The 25932-nt window shown below is 34.4% G+C and overlaps 1 protein-coding gene and 1 long non-coding RNA gene across 7 annotated transcripts in view; one reads left to right on the plus strand and one right to left on the minus strand.

Moving 5' to 3' along the window:
- Positions 1 to 1719: 1719 nt before the first annotated feature.
- Positions 1720 to 25932, minus strand: part of LOC129889081 (probable 3-hydroxyisobutyryl-CoA hydrolase 3) — a 76467-nt gene continuing 52254 nt past the window's right edge. Inside the window, exons 1-11 of one of the 5 annotated variants that reach the window (XM_055964212.1) lie at positions 21747 to 21888; positions 21325 to 21404; positions 21159 to 21242; positions 20952 to 21036; positions 20282 to 20367; positions 8748 to 8881; positions 3371 to 3431; positions 2752 to 2850; positions 2480 to 2584; positions 2324 to 2365; positions 1720 to 2062 (exon numbers count right to left, since the gene is read on the minus strand). In XM_055964212.1, the coding sequence (XP_055820187.1) occupies positions 1934 to 2062; positions 2324 to 2365; positions 2480 to 2584; positions 2752 to 2850; positions 3371 to 3431; positions 8748 to 8881; positions 20282 to 20367; positions 20952 to 21036; positions 21159 to 21242; positions 21325 to 21404; positions 21747 to 21789 (948 nt within the window). In that variant the 5' untranslated portion in view covers positions 21790 to 21888 and the 3' untranslated portion in view covers positions 1720 to 1933. Of the gene's footprint in view, positions 2063 to 2323; positions 2393 to 2479; positions 2585 to 2751; positions 2851 to 3370; positions 3432 to 8747; positions 8882 to 20281; positions 20368 to 20951; positions 21037 to 21158; positions 21243 to 21324; positions 21405 to 21746; positions 21889 to 25932 lie in introns of those variants that run through there. The other 4 variants (XM_055964208.1, XM_055964211.1, XM_055964209.1 and 1 more) reach the window with 4 other exon arrangements.
- Positions 16734 to 19957, plus strand: LOC129889082 (uncharacterized). 2 transcript variants are annotated; one of them, XR_008766797.1, is made up of 2 exons: positions 16734 to 17198; positions 17811 to 19957. It is a non-coding gene; the product is annotated as an uncharacterized LOC129889082 (long non-coding RNA). The 2 variants fall into 2 exon arrangements; XR_008766796.1 differs by having other exon boundaries at positions 17823 to 19957.

Here is a 25932-nt window from a genome sequence, read left to right on the forward strand (position 1 = left end):
CACAAACAAGGAAAACAAACAACTTAAGCATGGTGATTGAAGGTTATTAGATTAAGGGGCAAGGGAATAGAGAAGAATAAAAGAAGTGCACTTGTTAATACCTTCAATAGAATAAAAAATTCCACTAATTAATACTATTGAAATGAAAAAAAGAAGTAAATACAATATAATGATGCATATAGTCTCAAATAGAGTTCCATAAGAGATAATTGAGATGCAAGCTTTCAATATTCTTCCTTAAATTTATCATTTCTCTTTTAATTTTTGAAATGTAAAACGGGATTAAAATAAGCTTGATAGCTATTTGATCAACTTATTCTTCATGCATGGAAACTTCGTAAACCATTTTCTCAACCAGTTGAAGATTCCTTAAACTTGATGTATCGGAAATATAAAAAGATTTCACTATAACACTGAATGTCTCTGCAAATATTTTCAAATTGTAAAGGTACGTTTATGTACTCTCATAAGCAAAATGAACTATTTATATGCTCAAAACAACATCTAAAATCATTCACCAGAAGAATATTAATTAAACACTTAGAGCCTGTTTGGATTGGCTTTAAGTTGGTCAAAACCAACTTAAAGCCCCTTTTTAGCTTTTGGACGTGTTTGCCTAATGCTGACTTTAAGCCATAAAGTTCTTAAAGTCAGTCAAAAATGAAAAGTTAGGATTCCTAACTTTTTTTTCCAAAGTGCTTAAAGTCATTTTCTTTGACCATGGAAATTACTTTTATATCCCTTATATTTTAACTAAATTCTCAAACTACTTTTTTTTATTCTTTTAACCCTAAAATTCACATCATAAGCACTTTTATCCAAATACTCAACTGCTTATTTATAAAAATAACTTTCAGCAATTCAAAGTTCTAAAAGCACTTCATACATAAAAGTTACTTTTTTTAAGCCTATCCAAACGGGCTCTTACTAACCAAAATAAATTATAGTATGTTTGGATTTACTTTTAGTTTTTGATTTATAAGTCAAAAATCAAAGACTAAAAATAATAATTTATGATTTTTGGCTTATTTTTATCATTTTAACATAAAACCACGTGCTTATAAGTATCTTTTTTTTTATTTATCCAAATATTCTAAATGTGCTTAAAACTATTTTGGCTTAAACGAAGGATTGTATGAAAAGTGAAATTTGAAATTTGGTGTTTCAAATTTTAAATTCACAACGATTACAATTATTTCAGAAGTAAATTGATAACAATACACTAAATGCTTAAATCTCAACTCTCAAATTTAATTTGGAGAAAAATCCAATGTTTTAAAAAATAATACCGTCGGCCTGACCCCATGAACCCAACTCCGCAACCCGACGCCTAAACTTGAGGGGTCATGGATTGGACCGAACAACCAACTCTTACCCCCAAAACTAGCCTAGAACCAGTACCCAATTTCAAAATTTTCTATTGGACGTATGAATCGGCTGACATCATACTTTTACATCACGTTCCTAGTTCTTAAATCATGATAAAGGAGTTGCGTGACACATCCCCCTTCTTTCTTCCACAATACTACCCCCAACCTCGCCAGGCATAGGAACTGGCAGGGCGCACACTAATGGGTCAGGTAGGTTCAACCTGGCCAGCCGGTTGACAGCCATATATCTAAAATAAAATAAACAAAGTTAGAACAAGATATGAATCTACAAAAAAATGAAAATCTAGAAAAATTATGCATAATGAAAAATATATTAAAATCATATGAACATCCAAACCAATAGTATCTTAAAGAAGTGACAATTTGAGATTGAATAGTTTCACAATACAAATGCATACATTATAATATTTTCATGGCATGATATATGCTTTCAAAGAGGACCATTAAAAGGTTTTAATAGTCTTTGAATTGCAGTAGCTCCTAATTAAATGTATCGGACATTGTCATTTTTTTAAACGGTCTCATAATTTATGTTATCAAAATCAAAGTTTAGAGCCTTTCAAGTGTGCTCTTTCTGGAAGTTCCAAGTAACCCCAGCGATCGTCATGGACCACTTCAGAAAACTGCATTACTATTGCATCGTGTACTTGCTCCAACTTTGATGGTTCCCACTATACATGTAGAAAATAAACACATTAATGAGAACCATTATAACCATTGCTTCTCTTCTTTTCTTTTCTTTTTACAATATAAAATTTAATAATCCTTTTCTATCACTTGAGTATTTTGTTGAAAAATAAGATTAATTAGGGAAGATAATTAATATTACATGCGATGTTACATAATAAGAAAAAATGTTTAGACACATCTGTGTAATTAAAATACAAATTATTAAATTCTTAAAGAGTATACATGTAGAAGATTCGTCATACCTTAAACTTTTTGTCCTTGGTAAAAAAGATTGCTTTACCACCCTACTAGTTCAACCAACATATATATTGCTTAATAGAAAGTAAAAATTAATTAAAACTATAAGGAGACAAATAAAATTTACATGCCAATCTAACTTAAAAGACAACCTAAGGTACCTCATAGAAACCGTTGTAATTGAATGATCTCAATACGATGTGACTACTGATATTAAATTCACGATTCAAACATTGTCGAAGTGTTTGCTTCCGTCCTTCTCTAATCTGTAAAACAACATAAATTTGCCACACTTTTAGAAAATTAAATTTCATCTTAAAAAAATAAAAACAATAATGTGGTATCTAAATTAAAATTTTTCTTTAGGAAAACCAACTGATAAAGCATGTTAGAAACATTGTCATGCATGAATAAAATAGTCTACAGTTATTACAGATCTCAGAGAAATCTTAAGGCTTGTTGGTGATGCAAACTTGATAGACTTGATTGCATTGGTGATCCACTTATCATCCATTGTAGTTGCTTCCTTTTCCTATCCAAGAGAATATATTATAGTTAATTAGCAGTAAATATAGGATTATTTACACCTTATGAACTTTCTTGACACCATTCTTTAAATTATACCACTGAACCCAATGGACTTAATTTTGCCCTTAAAGATAGCTGGATGAATTAATTTGTTTTATTGAAAAAGGGTCAAATGTATCCCTCTATTATGCGAAATGGTTCAATTTTATTCTGTATTATACTAACTACACACAAATATCATTGTCGTTATCTAAATGGTTCAAATATACTCCTAAACACATTGTCGATAATTTAACAGAGGATAAAAAATTTAAAAAAATGCATAGTAGAGGTAACTTTGACCCTTTTCTCCTTCAATGTTAAAAGTCAAAACATATTAAATTTGATGTTTTTCCTATGGAACAAACAAAGTCAAAAGTTCAAGATCACTCGCCTCCAAAGTCATTTTTGTAAATCGCCCTTGCCCATGCATTTGACTAAGATAATTAAAAGGAGTTAAGAGAAGGAGTTGATGATTAACTTACAAGTGCAAATAATATTTCTTCAACTGTGTCCTTGCCAAAGCAACGATTGATAGCATCAAGTCTATTTGATTGGTGATTGACAATATCACACCATAAACAAAAGATATTTTTAAGTAGGATGAAAGTAGATAAAGGAAATTCTACACAAAGTTGTATTAATGCACTTTTGAAAAATAAAATAAAATTTTCTAACATTTGTAGTCAACCATAGCCATTGCAAGATAGTCAAAAGGCGTTTTGAACGCGTAGTCAAAAAAAGAACAAAATGCGTTTTGAACGTGTAGTCAAAAAGGGAGGTTCAATACGCGGATTTTACGCGTTTCTAGTTTCTATAAATAGAGGACCGCTTGCCCTCATTTAAATCATCCCAGAAAGAGAGAGTAAGAATACAAAAAGAGTTATACATCAAGATAAATATTGTAATCTTGAGTGTCCTCTTTAGTAGTTGTTCCTTTTACAAGAGAGAAGTGTTAATTGTTGTTTTCTCCTTGTATTTGAGAGCAGTGTACTCCATATTTAATAGTGAGATCCTTCTACCCCATGATTTTTCCCCTCTATCAGTTAGAGGGGTTTCCACGTAAGATTCTCGTGTCCAATTGATTTTTATACTACTTGTCATATTAAACTTTAGTTGTGGTGCTTCCTCTCCCCAATAGTGGTATCAGAGCCCTCGGTTATTCTATCTATTTTATGCGAAAGTACTATTCGTGAAAAGTAAATTTTCGTGAATAGTAAAATTCGATGAATAGTACTATTCACATATATAATAAATTTCAGTGACGGCACAGTTTGTCACGATTGTTCATAAAAATATTCAGAAATAATCTAGAAGGGTGTGAAGCAAATAACAATGTCAAGTATAATAAAGTTTGACGTTGAGAAATTCAATGAGACTAATTTCTCATTGTGGAAAATGAAAATAAAAGCGATATTGAGAAAGGACAATTGCTTAGCTGCAATTGAAGGCAGGCCCAAAGACTTTGTTGATGACAGCAAGTGGAACGACATAGACAGCAACGCAGTTGCTGATCTACACTTGGCACTAGCTGATCAAGTGTTGTCTAGTGTGGTAGAAAAGCGGACGGCGAAGGAAATATGGGATACTCTTACAGGGTTGTATGAGGCCAAGTCTTTGCATAAAAAAATCTTCTTAAAAAGAAGATTGTATACTCTTCGAATGGCAGAGTCCATGTCGGTTACTAAACACATTAATACTTTGAATACTCTGTTTTCGCAACTTACAACAATGGGTTGCAAAATAGAGGGGACTGAATGTGCGGAGCTTCTACTTCAAAGTCTTCCTGAATCATATGATCAACTCATCATCAACCTAACGAACAATACTGACAATCTAGTTTTCGATGAAATTGCAGCCGCTGTCTTGGAAGAAGAAAATCGACGCAAAAATAAGGAAGACAGACAAGCAAGTTCGCAACAAGCTGAAACTTTGATGATGGTGAGAGGAAGACCAACGGAATGTGGCCCCAGTGGGAGTCATAATCATGGTAGATCTCAATCAAGAAGTAAGAAGAATATTAAGTGCTACAACTGTGGCAAGAAAGGGCACTTCAAGAAAGATTGTCGGTTCAAAAAGAAGAGTGAACACCCTGAGCCATCAAATGCTCAAGGGAATGTTGCATGTACCTCGGATGATGGCAATATTTTATGTAGTGAGGCAATATCAAATAATGAAGGCAGAAAACGTTTTGCTAATGTCTGGATCATGGACATAGGAGCAACATGGCATATGACTTTCAGGAGAGAATGGTTCTATCAATATAATCCTATCTCAGGAGGATCTGTGTTCATGGGAAATGATCATGCTTTGGATGTTATTGGTATTGGTTCCATTAAAATAAAGATGTATGATGGCACGGTATGCACCATCCAGGAGGTACGACATGTAAAAGACTTGAAAAAGAATCTATTGTCTTTAGGACAACTATATGATAATGGATGTTCATATAAGACTCATGGTGGAGTCATGAAAATATCCAAAGGAGCACTTGTAGTGATGAAAGTGGAAAAACTTGCTGCAAATCTATATGTGCTTAAAAGTGAAACACACCAAGAAGGAGAAGCATCAACCGCGTCAGTAAGTTCATTTGAAGAATCAACGATGATATGGCATCGTAAACTTGGCCATATGTCGGAATGAGGTTTGAAGATTCTGGCTGAGCAAAAGTTTCTTCCAGGGCTCAAAAGGGTTTCACTACCCTTTTGTGAGCATTGTGTTACCAGTAAGCAAAATAGACTGAAGTTTAGCAGTTCATCTGCTAAAAGCAAGGAAATACTAGATCTGGTCCACTCTAATGGCAAGCACTGGTGGAGTTCCTAAGAGGAGCGAAATATTTCGTGTTATTCATCGACAATTACTCCAAGAGAAGTTGGGTGTATCCAATCAAGAGAAAGGTAGATGTTTTTCCAGTTTTCAAAGAATTCAAAGGGCGGATGGAACTTGAATATGAGAAAAAGATCAAGGGTTTGAGGATAGATAATGAAGGAGAATACACTGGTGATGAATTTAATAACTTCTGTAAACAAGAAGGTATTAAACGGCAGTTCACGGTGGCATATACTCCACAACAAAATAGAGTAGCAGAGCGAATGAACAGAACCTTGTTGGAATGGACAAGAGCTATGTTGACAACTGTAGGGTTGGAAAAACCATTCTGGGCAGAAGCAGTCAAAACTGCTTGTTATGTGATCAATCGGTCACCATCAACCGTATTTGATCTAAAAACGCCAATGGAGGTGTGGATAGGATAACCAGCTGATTATTCTCGCTTACATATATTTAGAAGTCCTGCTTATGTTATGTAAAACACCCAAAAAAATCGAAGTTGGATCCAAAATCTAGGGAATGCATTTTCTTAGGGCATGTTGATGGAGTCAAGGGGTATTGCTTGTGAGATCCCACAGCCCGCAAAGTGGTAATCAACAGGGATGTTGTATTTGTTGAAAATAAGATACAAGCAAAAGAAGGTAGCACTTCAAAAGAAAAATCAGAGACTACTATAGTTGAAGTTGAAGAAATAGAAAAAGTTCCAGTTTCTTCTAAAGCAGCACCAGAGTACGAAGAACAAGAGCAAGCTGAGATCGAAACTCCACAAGTTCGACAGTCAACTAGGGAGAGAAGAGAACCAGCTTGGCACTCAGATTATTCTATGGAGAGTAATATTGCATATTGTCTACTAACAGAAGATGGAGAGCCTTCAACTTTTCACGAGGCTATGAAAGGCTAAGAATCATCTCTGTGGGTGGCAGCAATGCAAGAAGAAATTGAAGCTCTTCATAAAAATAAAATATGGGATCTTGTTCAATTACCACAAGGAAAGAAGGCCATTGGAAACAAATGGGTCTACAAGATCAAACTCAATGGTAATGATCAAGTGGAGAAGTATCACGCAAGATTGGTGGTGAAAGGATTCGCTCAGAAAGAAGGTATAGACTTTAATGAGATATTTTCTTCGGTGGTTCGACTCACAACAATTTGAGTTGTCCTGGCGATGTGTATTACATTTGACTTGTACTTGGAGCAGTTAGATGTCAAAACTGCATTTCTTCATGAAGAGCTTGAAGAAGAAATTTATTTGCTCCAACCAGAAGGTTTTGAAGAACAGGGAAAAGAGAACTTGGTTTGAAGGTTGTACAAATCTCTATACGGTCTCAAACAGGCGCCGAAATGTTGGTATAAGAGATTTGATTCCTTCATTATAAGCCTTTAATACAACAGACAATTCAGATCCTTGTGTTTATTACAAGAGATTTGGTGATAACGATTTTATTATTTTGCTGTTGTATGTTGATGACATGTTGGTAGCAGGCCACAACAAAGATCGTCTTACAAATTTAAAGACATAATTGGCTAGGGAGTTTGAAATGAAGGACTTAGGACCAACAAACAAGATTCTAGGGATGCAAATTCACCGAGACAGAAATAATAGGAAGATTTGGCTTTCGCAAAAGAACTACTTAAAGAAAATCTTGAGATGCTTCAAGATGCAAGACTGTAAGCCAATTTCTACCCCACTTCCTATTAATTTCAAGTTATCCTCAAATATGAGTCCTAGCAATGAAGCAGAGAGGATAGAAATGTCTCGAGTACCATATGCATCAGCAGTGGGAAGTTTAATGTTCGATATGGTATGTACAAGACCCGACATTGCACAAACAGTAGGAGTGGTTAGTCAATACATGGCTAATCCTGGTAGAGAAAATTGGAATACTGTTAAGAGGATCCTGAGATACATCAAGGGTACCTCAGAAGTTGCAATGTGTTATGGAGGATCAGACTTTACTGTTAAAGGTTATGTTGATTCAGATTATACAGGTGATCTTGATAAAAGTAAGTCCACCACAGGTTATGTGTTTACTCTTGCTAGAGGATCTATAAGATGGGTTTCAAAACTGCAATCTATAGTGGCTACATCTACGACAGAAGCAGAATATGTAGCAGCTACACAAGCTATCAAAGAGGCAATATGGATGCAGATGTTACTGGAGGAGCTCGGGCACAAACAAGAGAAGGTTGCTCTGTTTTGTGACAGTCAGAGCATTTTGCATCTTGCAAAGAATCCAGTATTTCATTCAAGGACTACGCACATATGATTCAATATCACTTTGTTCATGAGAAGGTGGAAGAAGGCAGTGTGGATATTCATAAAATTCACACTAATGACAACCTGACAGATATGTTTACGAAGCCGATCAATAGTAACAAGTTTATATGGTGTCGATCTTCTATTGGCCTAGCAGAAACGTAACATTATAGTAATTGGGTAGAAAGGACGGTATGAAGACTTAATTGATTCTCAATTAAATTTTTAAGTGGGAGAATGCAAGATAGTCAAAACGCGTAGTCAAAAAAGGAACAAAACGCATTTTGAACGCGTAGTCAAAAAAGGAGGTTCAATACGCGGATTTTACACGTTTCTAGTTTCTATAAATAGAGGACCTCTTGCCCTTATTTAAATCATCCCGGAAAGAGAGAGTAAGAATACAAAAAGAGTTATACACCAAGATAAATATTGTAGTCTTGAGTGTCTTCTTTAGTAGTTGTTCCTTTTACAAGAGAAAAGTGTTAATTATTATTTTCTCCTTGTATTTGAGAGCAGTGTACTCCATATTTAATAGTGAGATCCTTCTACCCCATGATTTTTCCCCTCTATCAGTTAGAGGGGTTTCCACTTAAAATTCTCGTGTCTAATTTATTTTCATACTACTTGTCATATCAAACTTTAGTTGTGGTACTTCCTCCCCCCAACAGCCATTTCCTTTGTGAGCTCATATCACAAGTAATTAAAAATGTTTCACCCTAAAGTGTCAAGTCATTCATAAAGCTAGAAATTATTTCAATAGAAAGAAAAGAACATACCTTTTCAAACTACTTCCTTCCTTCAACACTGGATTATGAACGAATTCTTTTATGATTCTTGAAACATCGTCCGATTTTGATGATGTGTTTAGTAATAATTCTTCACATAATGCATCTTCCATTGACTTCATATCCTGCAATAGGTTAAGTGATTTTGCTTAGAATATATACATACTGCAATAACATGAAAAGATCAATTAATGAGACGATGTAACTATGTTGTTGTACAATTCCATGGAATGGACGTTTTAATAACGTATGTCTGTTATTACATGATTATAATATTGAATCTTATAACAAAAGAGAGTTAAGATGCCAAAAAAATTCTCTATACAAGCCTAAGCCCTACCCTCCAAAATAGACATATGCTTTTCAATCCTGCAAATATATTACTTGAAAGTTGATGATAAGTATTGCTAGATGACGCCATTGATCTGGGACCCTTGCTAGATGACGAACAAACAACAGTTAGAGTTGCATGGATTAGTTTCTCGAATTTGTTGTCCATCCTTTTAATGTCTCAATTCTAACTTGGAGAGCCATCAATAATGAACTCGGTCTCCACTGATAATAGAATTGGATTGTGATGGAGCCCAAATGCTAGACCCCTAATGATGCTGCTTCTTTAGAAGATATATGTAAACCACCTCTTTTCACACGGAGATCGATCACACTGAAATATGTTGGCAGGGCCATTGGCTGATGATTTTAGAAATTCTAATCTCAATATCATGATCCTTGTGAATTGGTGGAGTCCCATCACTAACTGATAGGTTGAAATTAATTAAGATAAGTTTTAATTGTGATAAATAACCTTTGCAGGAAAGAAGAAAGTACGAGAGTAGATTTGATTTACATTACACTTACATAAATCAAGGAGAATATCCAGTCATATGCAAGGAAAGAAATCAGAGGCTAAGGAGCTGGAATATCTAGAAGGAAAGAAGACCATAAATGGAAAGCTGGCTGAAATATCTATAAGGAAAGAAGATCACGAATAGGAGGCAGAAAATCAGCGGATCTCAATCAGATCTACTACAAAAAAGAAGATTAGAAGCTGAAAGAATTGGAATGCTCAGAAGGAAAAAAGATCGAGAATATAAGGCAGAAGACCTCTACAAATCAATAGAAAAATCAATACAAGTGAATCTCAGAGGAAGAAAGACTAGAAGGTTGATAGACTTATACACGCACATATCTGATATGAACGTGTATTATCATCCATCTTCAATCAAGAAATCATTACAAATCCTTGATTGAAAGAAACTCCCTTAGGTTTTCCTTTTAGAGCATTCAAAGCCTCAAGACAAGCAGTCATATAAGAAGTAATCCCTCTTTGAAAAGCAATTATGCAACGTTACTTGAACTTGTACTCCATCTGTTTTCTTTCATCTTTCATAATACTATGTAATCTTGCAAAGACAATAATTGTAAAAGAAGAGAATTGTGTAGGTTATATGGGTAGAGATTGTGTCAACTCAAGTTAAATCTGGTATAGATCAGATATTGTCAAGCTCAAAACCATATGTACTCTCATCATTCACAAAGGTTATAAAGAAAACCCTTGTAACCCAAGGGGACTGAAAGTAGGCACCACAACGGTGTTTTGAACTAGTATAAAACATCATGTCTCAATTTACTTTTCGTACTTTATCTTTTATTATCTGTGAAGCTAATCAAAGGAGATATCAACTTCTCATCTGGACTAGTTAACTGCATATTTTTTAATTCACCCCCCTTTCTTAACTTTCAGTTGGTATCAGAGCGGGTCTCACACTTCAAGTGTTTAACCACACATGAGAAAAATATATGGAAAACTATCAAATTCCTAGTGCTATACCACAAGACGACTATTCATCAAATTGCTCACCTTACTTCAATGGTCAGTTATTCTCACTAGAAAGACAAATTTAGAATATTTATCCAATCAAATAATTTTCAGGCATGGGTGGTGATCAATAAAGGACCTAAACCTATCCCTAGAGTCACTAGAAAAGAAGCTTCAAGCAAGATAGATCTGAAATCTTTTGAAATTGCCAAAGAACAATAAGAGGTAATTCAAACTAACGCTAGAGTTATAAGTTTGTTATATTGTGCAGTGAGTGGAGCAGAATATAACAAGATATCAAGTTGTGATACTGTAAAAGAGATGTGAGATAAGCTTGAAGTCACGTATGAAGGAACAAGAAAAGTGAATGAAGCTCGAATAAGTGCCTTAGTAAATGAGTATGAACTGTTCAAAATGGCAGATGATGAAAGCGTAGAAACTATGTTCTCACACTTCAGCAAAATCATTTGTGAACTTAAGTCTCCTAGAATGGTTTACTCAAATGGACTGCAAGTAAAGAAGCTAATTTAAAGTCTTCCAAAAGCTTGGAAAACTAAGACAGTTATCCTAGAAAATAGAGATATGCAAAACCTCACCTATCATGAACTTCGAGGTAATCTTATGACTTATGAACAAAATCATAGTAATAGGTACACAAAGGAACAGAAGGAAAAAGCTATTGCTTTTGTGACTGCCACATCTGAAGTTGAAGAAGAAATTGGTAAAACCAACAATAAGGGAATGACTCTTATAAACCATGGGGTCAGACACATATTAAGACAAAGGAGACAAAGACCATCACAGGACTTTAGAAGAAATGATCAAAAGTATAATAATTGATGTTATTAGTGTGAGAAACTAGGGCACATCAAGCAAAACTGTGCAGAACTAAGAAAGAAAAGTTCTCGAAGAGGTGATAATCCCAAAAACCTCAGATCATGGAGCGTAGAGGGGGGATATAAAGATGAACACGCTGAAACTGTATATATATAGTTCATGGCTATAGGAGAACAAACGAGGTAAGTTGTGAAAATTGTGTTAATCTTCAAAATTCTCTTGACATGATCACTTATGAGCTTCAAAAAGTAATTGACGAATATAATAAATTAGCTAGAGAGAAAAATGACTGGTAAAATTCTTTAGAAGCAAGCCAAATTGAGGTTGACTTGATCCTTGAAGAAATTGGTGAAATCAAAATGCAGTTAGCTAGCATTAAGAAATCACCAAGCCACAGCTTGGTCAGATCGAACGGATCCTCTCAAAAGTTGACCTCTAGTGTCTCTTTATTTTACTCCACCAATTCTTCTTTCAAACCTACTTGTTTTTCCTATGGAAACATTGGTCACAAATCTATTAACTATAGAAAATTCTCTACTGGTAAATGGATCTGGAGACCAAAGACAAATGCTCCTAACCCTCAAGGACCGAAGAGTATTTGGGTACCTAAAGACTAATTTTTTGTTTTGCATGAGCAAATCAAGAAAACATACAAGAAAGATATGTGGGTAATTGATAGCGAGTGCTCTAGACACATGATAGGGAAGAAAGAAAACTTCAAATCTATTGAAAATCTCGACGGTGTTTATGTAAGGTTTGGTGACAATACAAAAGGGGAAGTAATTGGTGTTGGATCAACTACCATCAGTCCATCTTGCGATCTGATTGAAGTTTACTTAGTAGATGGATTAAAACACAATTTACTTAGCATAAGTCAGCTATGTGATGTCGGTTTTAAAGTATTGTTCAATTCCAAAAAATGCACCATCAGCAACTAAGAAAAAATATAATTATTATAGAAGATCGCGTGGAAAATATTTATGTGTTGAATAATGTTGATTTGCCAATCCTAACTTGTCTTACAACACTATCTTGCGATCCTTGGCTATGGCACAGAAAACTGGCACATGCCAAGATGCACGCTCTCGAGAAGCTATCTGGATTAGAACTGGTAATTAGCCTTCCTAAAATAAACTTGAAAAGGATCATATTTGTGATGCATGTCGGCTTGGTAAGAAAATGCGCTCCTCATTCAAAGTCAAAGATATAGTGAGCATATCCAAACCTCTACAACTTTTTCACATGGATCTCTTCGGGCCAACTATAATGACTAGTATCGGAGGAAAAAGATATACCTTTGTGATTGTGGATGACTACTCTCGATTTATATGGGTCATATTTTTAGCTCATGAACATGAAGGTTTTACTAACTTTGAAGTATTTTGTATAAAAGTTCAAAGAGAAGTAGGCTACTTCATTTCTACTATTCACAATGACCATGGATGAGAATTCGAAAACAACGCCTTTGAGGAATTTTGCTCATAACAAGGATTCATTCAAAACTTCTCATCTATTTGATCCCCTCAATAGAATGTAGTAGAAAGAAAGAATTGACATGTAACACTCCGCACTATTCTAGCATAGATTATATTCAAGAACCAAGAGAAAAAAGTTGAGAAAAGGTTGTCCTAAGTTTGGATTGTGTTTGAGGGAAAAGAGGGAAGCTGAGGCTCGCCAAGTCACTCGGTGACTCGCCGAATGGGTTTGGCGTATCGCCAAATAGGTTCGGCGTACCTCTGAAGTGCATGCAAGATCGCCAAATTGTTTTGAAATTTTGGTTCAAGGAACTAGGAAATTTGGTGAGGAGAGATCGAGTTCGGCGACTCTCTAAATAGTTCGGCGATATGAGAAGACTCGCCAAAAATCCTGACACTTTGCTCAAAAATAAGGGAAGGTTGAAAAGAAGGAGGAGGATTTAGTGACTCGGTAAATGGGATTGGCAAGTTGAGGGTCCTCGCTAATTAGTTTAGATATTTTTGATCAAACGTGAGGCCAAGTTAGCAAGAGGACCAGGAGAACGGTGACAGTTGGCAAGCTAAGTTGTTCTCGCCAAATGTTTCCGAAAAAATTTGTTCAAAACTTGAAGAGGTTTGATGATAAGTGCCAGGAGATCGGTGACTAGCCGATTAGAACAACGAGCTCGATCGATCTCGCCAATTGGTCCCCGTCAGTAAATTATCAAGGTTATTTTAGTCTTTTTCTATCTATTAATATCTAAGATAAGATGTTTTGGGACTAAAATTAGTCCTTTATCAGAACCCAACGAGGTTTTTCTCTCATTAATACTTAGAACCTTTATAGAACAAGAATTGGAAAAAGGAGAAGAGCTAGGGTTCAAGGGTTTCAATCAAAGTCTTCAAATTTTACCTAGCTAATCTTCGTTCCAGGTATGTAAGGCTATCATAACATTGGACTAAGTTTGTCCTCGTGCCTTACATCTTCATATAGTCAAGTTAAGCTTGAGTTTGAGTTTTAATTCCGACCAAATGACTTCTTGAGTATCTATATAATTCCTTATTTGAATTCTAGTATGTCTATTTGATTATACTTTGATGAGTTGAGTTTTTGAGATTATGAATTCATGTTTGCATTCACATGAACCCTAATTGAGATTTTTCATTAAATATTTTGTGCATTGGTTGAGCTTAAATAATGATATATTTTCATCTTTATATGAGAAAGAGTTTGAGCATGAGTTAAGTTAAGTTCGAGAAGTTCCTTAATTTTATTTTGAGTATGAATATTTTAAGTATAAATGAGTTGAGTATTGTTACACTTAAACATCTATTTTGAGATAGAATTGAGAAGTTAAATTATGCTTTTAAATATATTATTGAGTTGAGATTATATCTATCTTAAAGAGAAGAGATAAGTTGAGAAAAGTTGAGTTTTGAGCTAAGTCTAAAAGAGACTAAATGAGTTAATTGAGTAAATACGCTCACTTAAGATATGAGTAGCGTAAAGATATTTTTTGGGGGGTAGTATCGAGCACGATTTGGGTATGAATTTAGATAACTCCAACCCTATAACCTACGCCGCCAACGTAGATAGGATTGTACTGTTCATTTGGGCAACTCCTCATAGTCTCAAAAGAGGACTTTTAGATGGATTCATAGTTGAGTTATTGTCCTATGCCCTAGCAAGGTGTAGGATAACTCTGACAATGTGGGAAAGACATTATATCATCATGAGGCTCATAGTGATGGTTATTGTTTAGAGAAACTCCATAAGAGAAAAGTATTATATTTTTTTATACACAGAGTTGCGTTGATTTATTTATATATTTTAAAGCATTCTCTTACATATGTTGCATGCTTTATTAAGTTGAGCTATTTTCAGAGTTGAGTTCTTGAGTTGAGTATCTTTGAGTAAGTTTCCTTTCAGCTATTTTTATATACCGTACATTCCATGTACTGACTTCATTTGGTGATGCATCATTTTATGATGCAGACATAGGTGATAAAGATCCTCAACAGGCACATTGTTGAAGATCAAATTTTCCTTCCAGCTTCGATGAGACTTCTTTGCATTTAGAAGAGGTCTTGAGTCTTTGCATTTTCAGTCTTTATTTATCAGTTTGAGGTAGCTGTGGGCCTGTCCGATACCTATTTCAGAGTCAGTAATAGAGGTTTTATAAACGAGTCAGACAGTGTTGAGTTTATTCAGTTTATTTCATTTGAGTTGTGTTTTTAAAAACATGGAGTTATATACATCATATATACTTGAGTATTGAGTTTTAAAATGAGATAGGTATGTTTACTTACAATTATTGTGCCCATCTGAGTATATTTTGATGAGTAAGTCTTCCACTTAGTGAGCTATCCAGGCCAAGGGTTCGCTTGGGAACTAGCAATGGTTTTTGAGTGTCGGCCACTCCTAGGGTGTAGACTTGGGCGTGACACAGTCACTGCAAGATATTGTCAGAACTCTCTTGCTGGATAGAAGTCTTTCGGATCACTTCTAGGTTGCAGCAATAAGCACAACATATCACATATTAAACAGATGTCTTATCAGGCCCATATTGAAGAAAACACTCTATGCACTATGGAAGGGAAAGAGGCCAAATATCAGGTATTTTCATTCCTTTGGATGAAAATGTTTCGTTCACAACAATGGTAAAAACAATTTAAGTTCGATCCAAGAAGTGACGAAGGTATATTCCTCGAATATTCTCCCTCTAGTTGAGCTTTTAGAGTTTTTTAATAAAAATAACTTTAAGCATCGAAGAATCTATTCATATTTTATTTGATGACTCTAATCCAAGAATGAAAAATATTGGAAATGATCTTTATGAAGAAGATTTACCTGTCATTATTAAAGATTCTCCTATAGAAATTGCTTATACAGATATTGAATAGTCAACTTGTACGAATCATGAGTCAACTACGAAGCTAGGGAAATCAAATGTTCCTCGAGAATGGAGACACTATGACAGCTTTCCAATTGAATTCATCATTGGAAATTCGAATGAAAAAATGCAGACAAGTGCCTCCTTAAAGAAATAAGCATCGGTAGCTCTCATCTCTCAAATGGAACCAAAGCGCTTAACAGAGGCATTGGAAGATGAATCCTGGATATGTGCAATGAAGGAGGAACTCGATCAGTTTGAAAGAAATCAAATTTTGGGTTCTTACCCAAAGACCAAAGAACTGCTCAGTCATTAGAACTAAATGGGTCTTTTGAAACAAGCTAGATGAAAAAGGTTTAGTTATTATAAATAAGGTCAGACTTATCGAACAAGCCTACTCATAATAAGAAGATATTGATTATAACAAAACCTTTGCTCCTGTTGCCGAGTTAGAATCTATTCGCATATTGCTAGCCTATGCCTCTTTCAAAAGGTGTAAACTTTTTCAAATGTACATTAAAAGTGCTTTTTAAATGGTTTTATAAAAGAAGAAGTTTTTGTTAAACAACCTCCTGGTTTTGAAAATCCCTCATGTCCAGATCATGTTTTTAAACTCTCTAAAGCTTTTTACGGTCTGAAATAATCTCTAAAGGCATGGTATGAAATACTCTAACACATTTCTCTTAAATAATAACTTTCAAAGAGGTAAAATTGACACAACTCTTTTCATTCAAAAAATTGGTTCAAATCTTCTTATTGCTCAAATATATGTTGAAGATATTATTTTTGATAATTCTAACTCTTTTTTATTTGAGAATTTTACAAATCTTATGAAAGGAGAATTCAAAATGAGCCTTACTAGAGAACTCACCTTTTTCCTGAGACTACAAATCAAGTTGTTCACTAAAGGAATTTTCAACGGCCAAAGCAAATATACAAAAAAATTGATAAAAAGATTTGGAATGGAAAAGGGTAAGGCTTTTGGTATTCCTATGAGTCCATCCATATGTCTCGAAACGGATGCTTTAGGAAAAGATGTTAATGAAGCTCTCTATTGTGGAATGATTGGACCCTACTCTTCTTTTTATACTTCCTCTCCTTTTCTTGTCTCTTATTCTCACTTGCTCGTGACTCAAACAAGATCCATGGCGTCTCCAGCCTCTCCTTCATCTTTTTTTTTGACTCTCTTGAACACGATGTTCTCTCCCTCGCTTTTGATTCTGATGCTCTTTCATCTTTCTCAAAGAAGAGATCATCTGTCACCAAGAAGAAGGCCTCAAAGAAAGCTCGTCAAGACTCCTCCAGTTCTTTATCTCCTGAGGACATGTATCATTTCTGGGGTGCTGATCAGAAAGTCAAATTTGCAGCTTTCAAAAATCGTCCCATTATACTTGGATGGGTCATCAACTTGGATCAGTTGAAGGAATATCTTTATTAGGTAAGTTCTTTCCTCAAAGCTCAAAATTTACCTCTGCTTCTGCATCTTTGTGGGACTGAGTTGTATGAAGAACTCATTCGCCTTTTTTATGCAAATCTTCAAAAATCAAAAGACAGTGATGAGTGGGGAACTTTGGTTATGGGTAAGCATATCATTTTGAATGATTTTCTGGTTAAAGATGTATTTGGGACTAAGTTCTTTGGTGTTTTCCTTTATATGAATGGTGTTTGGACTGTTGATTTTGAAGTGTCTCTGGAAGTGGCAAAAGCTGTCCTTGTTGTACCTAGTGTGGACCTATCTGATTTTGATCCCCTCTCCTTATGTTTTGAGAATTGCTTTCTTTCTCATATGGTAGCTATCACTTTGGTTCCTAGGAAAGGATCTCTATGAAACATTTCCTCCAGGAAAGTTTTTTTCTCTCTATTATCTTCTTAAAAAGTACAGGATTAACTGGGCTTCCTGGATTCGTGAGCATATGGTGGAAAGCTTTGAAGAGATGAATAGCTCTGCTAGTCTTCTTTATGGATTGTTGATTTCTCGTATTCTGGCTGATACTCTAGTTGATCTATGTGGATATAAGCTTGCCAAAATTTCTGCTACTTATAACTCCAGGTCTTTCTCTAGTATGGGCTACATACAGGTAGGTGATCAGTGGCACAAAAACTCTGTCAAAGCAAAGGCAGACACGGTTCGTGTGACTAAGGTATCAGTCGACTCTATCAATCTGTTGTTGAAAAACATGGACGAGGTCAAAAATAGGTTGCTCGTGATTGAGGAGAATCTACAGGTATTTTAGGAGTCTACAAGTAAAATTATTTAGCTGCACAAGGATACTAGCACAGACGTTGGAAAGCTACTCCTGGTTGTGGATGGTCTCAAACAAGAAGGTGTTTCCACTGTTAACAAGCTAATTCAACAAGTTGACTTTCTTCGTATCGGAGTCGTCTCTTCCAATACAAATTTTGTTTTCTCTGTCCACACCTTTTACTCTAACTTTTCCAAAAATGTGGAACGCTCTTACAATACCTTCTGCAGGAATGTTCTTAACACTCTAAAGTATGAGTCCGTTTGGATAGACTTAAAAAAAATAACTTTTATATATGAAGTGTTTTTAAATTTTGAAGTGCTGAAAATTATTTTTATAAATAAGCAGTTGAGTATTTGGTTAAAAGTGCTTAAATGAGCAAAATGATGTGAATTTTAGGGTTAAAAGAATAAAAAGGATAGTTTGGAAATTTAGTTAAAATATAAGAGATATAAAAGTAATTTTCATGGTCAAAGAAAATGACTTTAATCACTTAGAAAAAAAAAGTTAGGAATCCTAACTTTTCATTTTTGACTGACTTTAAGAACTTTATGGCTTAAAGTTAGCATTAGGCAAATACGTCAAAAAACTAAAAAGGACTTTAAGTTGGTCAAACGGGCTCTATTTCATGGGTGATCGTTAGACTTTACTACTGTTAAAATTGTTATGTTTCTTTGCTAAATTGGAGGGTATGTCCCCACTTTCTATAAGTACTTTTGTACTGTAAATAACAGGTTGTTATCCCTCTCTAGAACTTTTTTTGGCTCTAAGTTGTTTGCAGCTTTGCCCATCTGCATGTCTATCTCGATTTTGGTATGTTTGTCTGTCTACTTTTTTTATTATGTCAAAAGGGGGAGAAAGCACAAATTATCTTAAGGAACTAAATAAGGGGGAGCGTCGCCAATTCTCTTGGAAATCATGTGCACCTAGCAAGGGGAAGCTCAACAGGAAAGTACCCTAATTTTGTTTGTGCTTATTATTTGTCGATATCAAAAGGAGGGAGATTGATAGGTTGAAATTAATTAAGATAAGTTTTATTATGACAAATAACATTTGTAATCTTTGCAGGAAAGAAGACATTATGAGAGTAAATCACTATATAAGCAACTTACATAAATCAAGGAGAATATCCAGTCAAATGCAAGGAAAGAAGATCAGAGCCTAAGGAGCTGGAGTATCTAGAAGAAAAGAAGATCATGAATGAGAAGCCAGCTGGAATATCTACCAGGAAAGAAGATCACGAATAGGAAGAAGAAAATCAGTGTATCTCAATCAGATCTACAACCAGAAAAGAAGATCAGAATTTGAAAGAGTTGGAACGCTCAGAAGGAAAGAAGATCGAGAATACAAGGTAGAAAACCTCCACAAATCAAGGGAAAAATCAATGCAAGCAAATCTCAGAGGAAAAAAGACTAGAAGGTTAATTGACTTATTCATGCACATATCTGATATAGACGTGTACTTTCATCCATCCTCTATCAAGTAATCATTACAAATTCTTGATTGAAAGAAACTCCCTTGGGTTTTCCTTTTAGAGCACTCAGAGCCTCAAGACAAGCAGTCCTATAAAAAGCACTCCCTCTTTGAAGTACAACTACGCAACTTCATTTGAACTTGTACTCCATCTGTTTTCTGTCATCTTTCATAATACTCTGTAATCTTGCAAAGACTATAATTTTTAAAGAAAAGAGAAAGAAGAGAACTGTATAGGTTATATGGGTAGAGGCTGTGTCAACTCAAGTTGTATCTGGTATAGATCAGATATTGTCAAGCTCGAACCATATGTACTCTCATCATTCACAAAGTCTCTAAAGAAAATTCTTGTAATTCAAGGAGACTAGAAGTAGGCATCACATTGGTGTACCGAACTAGTATAAAAACATCCTGTCTCAATTTATTTTTCGCACTTTATCTTTTATTATATGTAAAACTAATCAACAGGATAAGTCGACTACTCATCTGGACTAGTTAACTGCATGATTTTTAATTCATCCCCCCTCCCCCCTTAACTTTCACTAAAAACCTACCTCCTATCATATGCCGGGAGTTATGGAAGTAACGAATTTGAGGGCATTAAACCCTTCTTCTATCGAAACAGTAATAATATACTCTATTGTATTTTGCAGATGCTTAGAAAACAATTAGCAAACAATTTTGCAAATGTGTTGATCCGTTTTTGGCGGCTATTCTTGTGGAGCGGACATTAAAGACTTTTACAAAACGAATGTAGAGTGCAAACTAGCTAGGCCTTAATATAGTCATTAAAATTGCATCATACCTTTGAGTAAACAAAATGAGTTGCAAGGCCACATGCAAGCATTTCAGACCCATTTATTTTTGCCCCTGTTAGTCCTAAGTATTCTCCTGTTTATAATGAATCTAAAGTGAGATTCAATTATTCAATTCTTCCTTATCGTAGTAGGTACTACTTTGTTTTTTGTTTCCTCATTAATTGTGTAGATTCCACAATTTATCACCAATATTCCGAAAATAAAGTGTAAAATTAATAGCTGAAGTATTACAAAGAAATATGTAATAAATAAATATTCTTAAGGTAGATCTTTTGTACTACGATTTCATTAGTTTCCATGTTGATTTTGAGATATGATAGATTGATATGCTAAACATGATCATGCATGCATGGTTGGATTTGAGATATATAAATCATTAATGGATCCTAATTAAGAATGAGACAAGATAACATGATAGAATATTAATTTGTTAATTCTAGTCTCTCTCTTTTTAGTTGTCAGACGAGTTTTGTTAATTTCCAAATCAGGTTTCTAAAAACAACTTCAATTTTAGTCTTTCAGGTCATATAAAAACTGTTAACTAATGGCATCACTACTGTAGAACGTAACCTAAGCTATTTAGAGCTCTTAATTTATGGAGAATCGGATATGTTAAGAAATTAAAATAGCATAAACAAGGAACGTTGTCTACATTACCAAAATGGCCAGGTAATCTTGACAGAAAATAAGATGCCCCGACATCCGGATGATGTCCAAATGATGCTTCTGGCATGGCAAACACCTAGTAATCAGACACAAATAAATGAAATTAGTATGATATATCTATATATGCAGACCATAATAACGATATCAAATATTCCGATTAAATAAATAACTTGTGAAACCGAAAACTGAAGCGCGCACCGTATTTTCAGTGACAATTCGGAATTTTGCATTCATGGATAGACCAGCACCTCCTCCCATTACAGCTCCATTGATAAGGAAAACCTTCATGCATGTTTAATATTAAGATTAATAATTAATTTATTTATTTGGAAACAATTTCTATGATAGTACTGATGAAGCTTACAACTGTTTTTTTGTATGTCGCCACCAAATAATCCAAAGTTAGCTGCTTTCTGTAAAACTCCATAACACAAAACAAGTCTCCTAATATAACACATGAACAAATACCGAATTTTTAGTTTGTATATATGGCTATATGCTTCAAATGAAGTACCATGTAAGTTAAAAAAAAAAACGGAGAGGGGGGGGGGGGGGGGAGGGTGAATTTCTTGTATCTCCCTCGTAATTTATTTAATCAAATAAAATGAACCTCTCACTTCACAGATAAAATAAGAAAAGGTATATATTTGCCATTATAATACGAACTGTGCTTGTGGTTTGGATTTTGGAATACTACCTTCACCTCCCTTATTTATTATCTCTAATTACCATACTTTTTTTAAAATGTGGATTCAATTGTACTTTGAAAATAAAAACTTCACGGACCTTGCATCCCTGCTTGTAGATAATATTTCACCTTCGACCCCATTTTAGCAGAGATCCAAATATGAATAATTCACATTACTAAAAACAGATCCAGCAAAATCGAGAGGCTTGGTCAATCAAGTAAACTGAGGGGATACCGACACAATCCCTCGGTTGCTCTACGTTTTAATTTATTTAAAATTATATTTATACAAAGCAGATTCTATTCCTCATAATTTTCCTCGATTATTTTGGCGCATTTTTGTGAAAATTATATTTATTTTTGATAAACTTAGGTAAAACGATATACAGAGTTGAATTTAATAATAAATAAATAAAAATTATTTTATCAAATCGATCTTGTCTGACATTTTATTTAATTAATTATTTTAAGAAAATAAAGATGATAAAATGGAATTCATTTTATTTTTAATTTAAATAAAAAATACTAGGTCATCCTTCAATTTTGGTCAAGATCCAGTCAATTCATTTAATAGAAAAACTTACGGACAACCTGACCCTATGTGTCTTTTTTTCCCTCCATTTCTCTTTTCTATCACCCTCTCCAGCAATACCGGCGACCTCCCACCCACCAGAACCCGTTGTTCCCCCTAGACCGATAGTGTCGCCACCCTCACTACCTGTTTCCACTGTGCAACCGCCCTAAATTAAAGAGGTTAGTTTTTTTTCAATTACATTGCTATTGTTAGATTTTAGGCTCAATGTCAATGTATTAGCTTACTCAAGTTAGTTTTATCCATTAATTAAATGTTTTACCATGCAATTGATGTGTATTAACTTTAATTTGTGATAAAAATAGAGACTTTATTAGCCAAAAAAAAAAGTGTGGTGATGGCTTTTGATTTTGTTTTAATTGAAATGAAATTATTTGATATTCATTGTCAATATGAATGTGTTAGTTAATTTGAAATTTATAAACTTAGGTTAATTTAGGCTCTTGACATTGCTAAGTTGTGATTTGGTTAATTTTGAATTTGTAGATTTAGGTTCAACACTTTGTTAATTTGTAATTTGCATTTTTAGATTAATTTTGTTTTTGACATTGAAAATTCAATATTGCTAAGAACGGTAAAAATACTCAAATTTAACAATTATAAATATTTCATTATCACAATTTATTAATTACAAGATTTCTATAAAATGATTTCTGAGGGTGTTTTTCTATTAATTATAATTGACAATTACATATTCAAATCTCATAACCATATAGTATAATTTTAATAATTAACCATTAACTAGTCAATATATAATTTTATTGAAATTAAGTTACTTTTGGAGGATGTTCGTCAAATATTATTAATCATTAAACAATAAAATTCAATTATTCACACAAAATAATTAATCTAAATTTATATGTAATCCAATTTATAATTGAGTATTTATGTTTAGTAGATGACTCATCGTATGCATATGTGATAAATGACTATCGCAGGACATAAGTGATGATTTTGTTCAAGGTGTTGACGAGTTTAGCACTCATGCAATGTCACTTTACCCTTATCAAATTGAGGGGTTGATAAGGTGTCATTGTATGAGTTGAGATTTCATGAAAAAGTTTAAACTAGAAGTTGTTAAGACTGATATCTGTCATAATGGATTAAGAATACATATTATGTATAGATATATAGATCATGGAGAGACCGATGGGGTTAATGGTAAATTTTATAATTTGGTTATGGGTAAAAGTGTTAGGTCTTCACATGAAAATAATGTTCGACATGATAGGGTGCACGAAATGGTAGTGATCCTTTCGGAATACACTACGCGATGGAACTCAAACGGAATTTTGAGAAAACTCTCAATGAAGAACTAGTGTGCTTCTATCAATAATTAAAAGAGGATAGTCGTTCACTATGTCTTGTTCATTACCTTGCCTAATGTTGGTTTGATTGTTGTGTCAATATCATTACCTTGTCCATTGGTTTGAGCTCACTTGTTATGTGGTTGTTTGCCAAAAGTGTTTTTGACCTATTGTTAAGAAGAGATCTTTCCTATCTCATGTGATTTTTGCTTCTCATTGTACTAATCTTTATCAGTTTTTCGCTGATGTTCATGTTGTTCCCTCTTACAATTGTTTCCACTGTTTCTCTAAGGTTTTATGCTACTATTTTACCCAATGTTTTTGTATGATTAGCTACCTTGGATTCCTCTATCCCTTTGGTATCTTCCTATAGCGCCACAATTTTTTTCGGTTGTGCACTCCAACATCATGTTGTTGTACCTACGAGAGTCTTAGTTTCCATTCTTGATCATTACCTCCCCTTTGTTGTTGTCTACCTCTGCTCTGACCATGCTTATTTTTCCTTTCAACAAAATTGTCACCTTGACTCACTTGTTTCCCTTTATCCTTTGGTGCATTTGCTAGTTTCTGATTAGAATTAATCATTATCGAGTCTCTTATTAGGTATCTTTTCTTGTTTCATGTCTCTTCCTTTTCCTCCTCTTTAGGAAATAACCCTGGATGAATAACATAACATTTCTTCTCATTATGTCCTTGCAACTTGCATCTTTTCAATTTTGGGACATAGTCATATTGGATTTGTATCCACTTCTCAACTATCTCCCCCTTGTTCTTCTTTCTAATACCTATGTTAATTCGTTGAGAAAATTCTGATAAGAGATTCACCTCTACCTTATACCCTAACATAACTAGGTCTCGTTTGATTACGTATGGCCATTTCCATTTGAAGAAGCTTTTCTACTACTTTTGCCATTGAAAATATTGGCTTCTTCATAAGGTAAATTAGAGGTAGGTATAGGAGTGAGATCCACACAATTTCAATCGTCATTTCCTCGTTCGTGTTGAACATGGGGTCCTACTTTAATGTAAGTATAGAATACAACCAATTCAAATACGCGACGAAAAAAAATTGATTTGGATAAAAGATTCACATAATCTGTCAATAGGGTAGTCGAATCAGTATGTATATGTTACATAGCATACCTATATTTCATTCTCCCTATAATTCACATTGTTTTTGAATTAGACATCAGAGTTCCTTTATATTAGGCCAATCCTATTAGAACTTTCCAACGACTGCTTATGGAAGATTCTCACTTAAGATTATATTCTCAACTTCGTCTTCTTCTTCTTCCCATACAATCATTGACTCTCTGAGAATATATGTGATCGATATAAGCTCAAGAGGAATTTTGGGTTTCATTGCATGTCTGAGTTGTAAGGTTGATGCATATGCAGAAGCGTAGGCTATGTAGTTGTGGAGTTGATATGTAGATTTTGTGATGGCTGAATGACTCGCATAAAACATTGTCCAATGGGTGTGTGGCCATGAACCGCATGTGTAACTAGGCTTTTCAGTTTTTGTCAATTATCTTGAAATTTTTAGAGAGAAGTCAAAGAGAATTGTTTCAAGATGTCCATTCTATTTTCTCCTTTATTCACACCCATTAGGTGGATATAACATAAGAAAATATTTTATGGCTAAAAGTTGAATTATAAAGATTCACATCTAAATAATAATTGACTTAATGATAGAAATATGAATAAAAGTTCAGTCATTGGCTAGACAGTTGGTCCAACTTGATATTTCTACACATCATGGTATTTTGGCCTTAGTGGAGGCTAGATCTACTTTGATGGATCAGATTCTTACACATCAGTTTGAAGATGACAAGTTGAGGGCCATTCGAGACAAAGTATTGAGTGGTGAAGCAAAATCAGTCTTTCTTGATTCGGAAGGAGTTTTGAGGATTAATGGTCGCATTTGTGTGCCCAAGGTGAGTGAATGGGTACGTATGATATTGGAGGAGGCTCATTGTTCCAAATATTCAATTCACCCGGGAGTGGCAAAGATGTTTCATGACTTGAAATAACACTATTGGTGGTGTGGCATGAAGAGAGACATTATTGATTTTGTGGCTAAGTGTCTAAATTGCCAACAAGTGAAGTATGAGCATTAGAAACTGGGTGATCCTATGCAAAGAATGCCCATTCCTGAGTGGAAATGGGAGCGTATCACTATGGACTTCGTGTCTGGATTACCCATGGCATTGGGTAAGTATGACTCTGTCTTGGTGATTGTGGATCGATTGACCAAATTAGCTCATTTTCTTCCGATGAAGACTAGCTACAATGCGGATCACTTAGCTAGGATCTATCTTCGTGAGATTGTTAGGCTGCATGGGGTTTCTATCTCTATTATGTTGGATCAGGGTTCAAGGTTCA

Source organism: Solanum dulcamara, chromosome 5, assembly GCF_947179165.1.
Source record: "Solanum dulcamara chromosome 5, daSolDulc1.2, whole genome shotgun sequence".
NCBI lineage: Eukaryota > Viridiplantae > Streptophyta > Magnoliopsida > Solanales > Solanaceae > Solanum > Solanum dulcamara.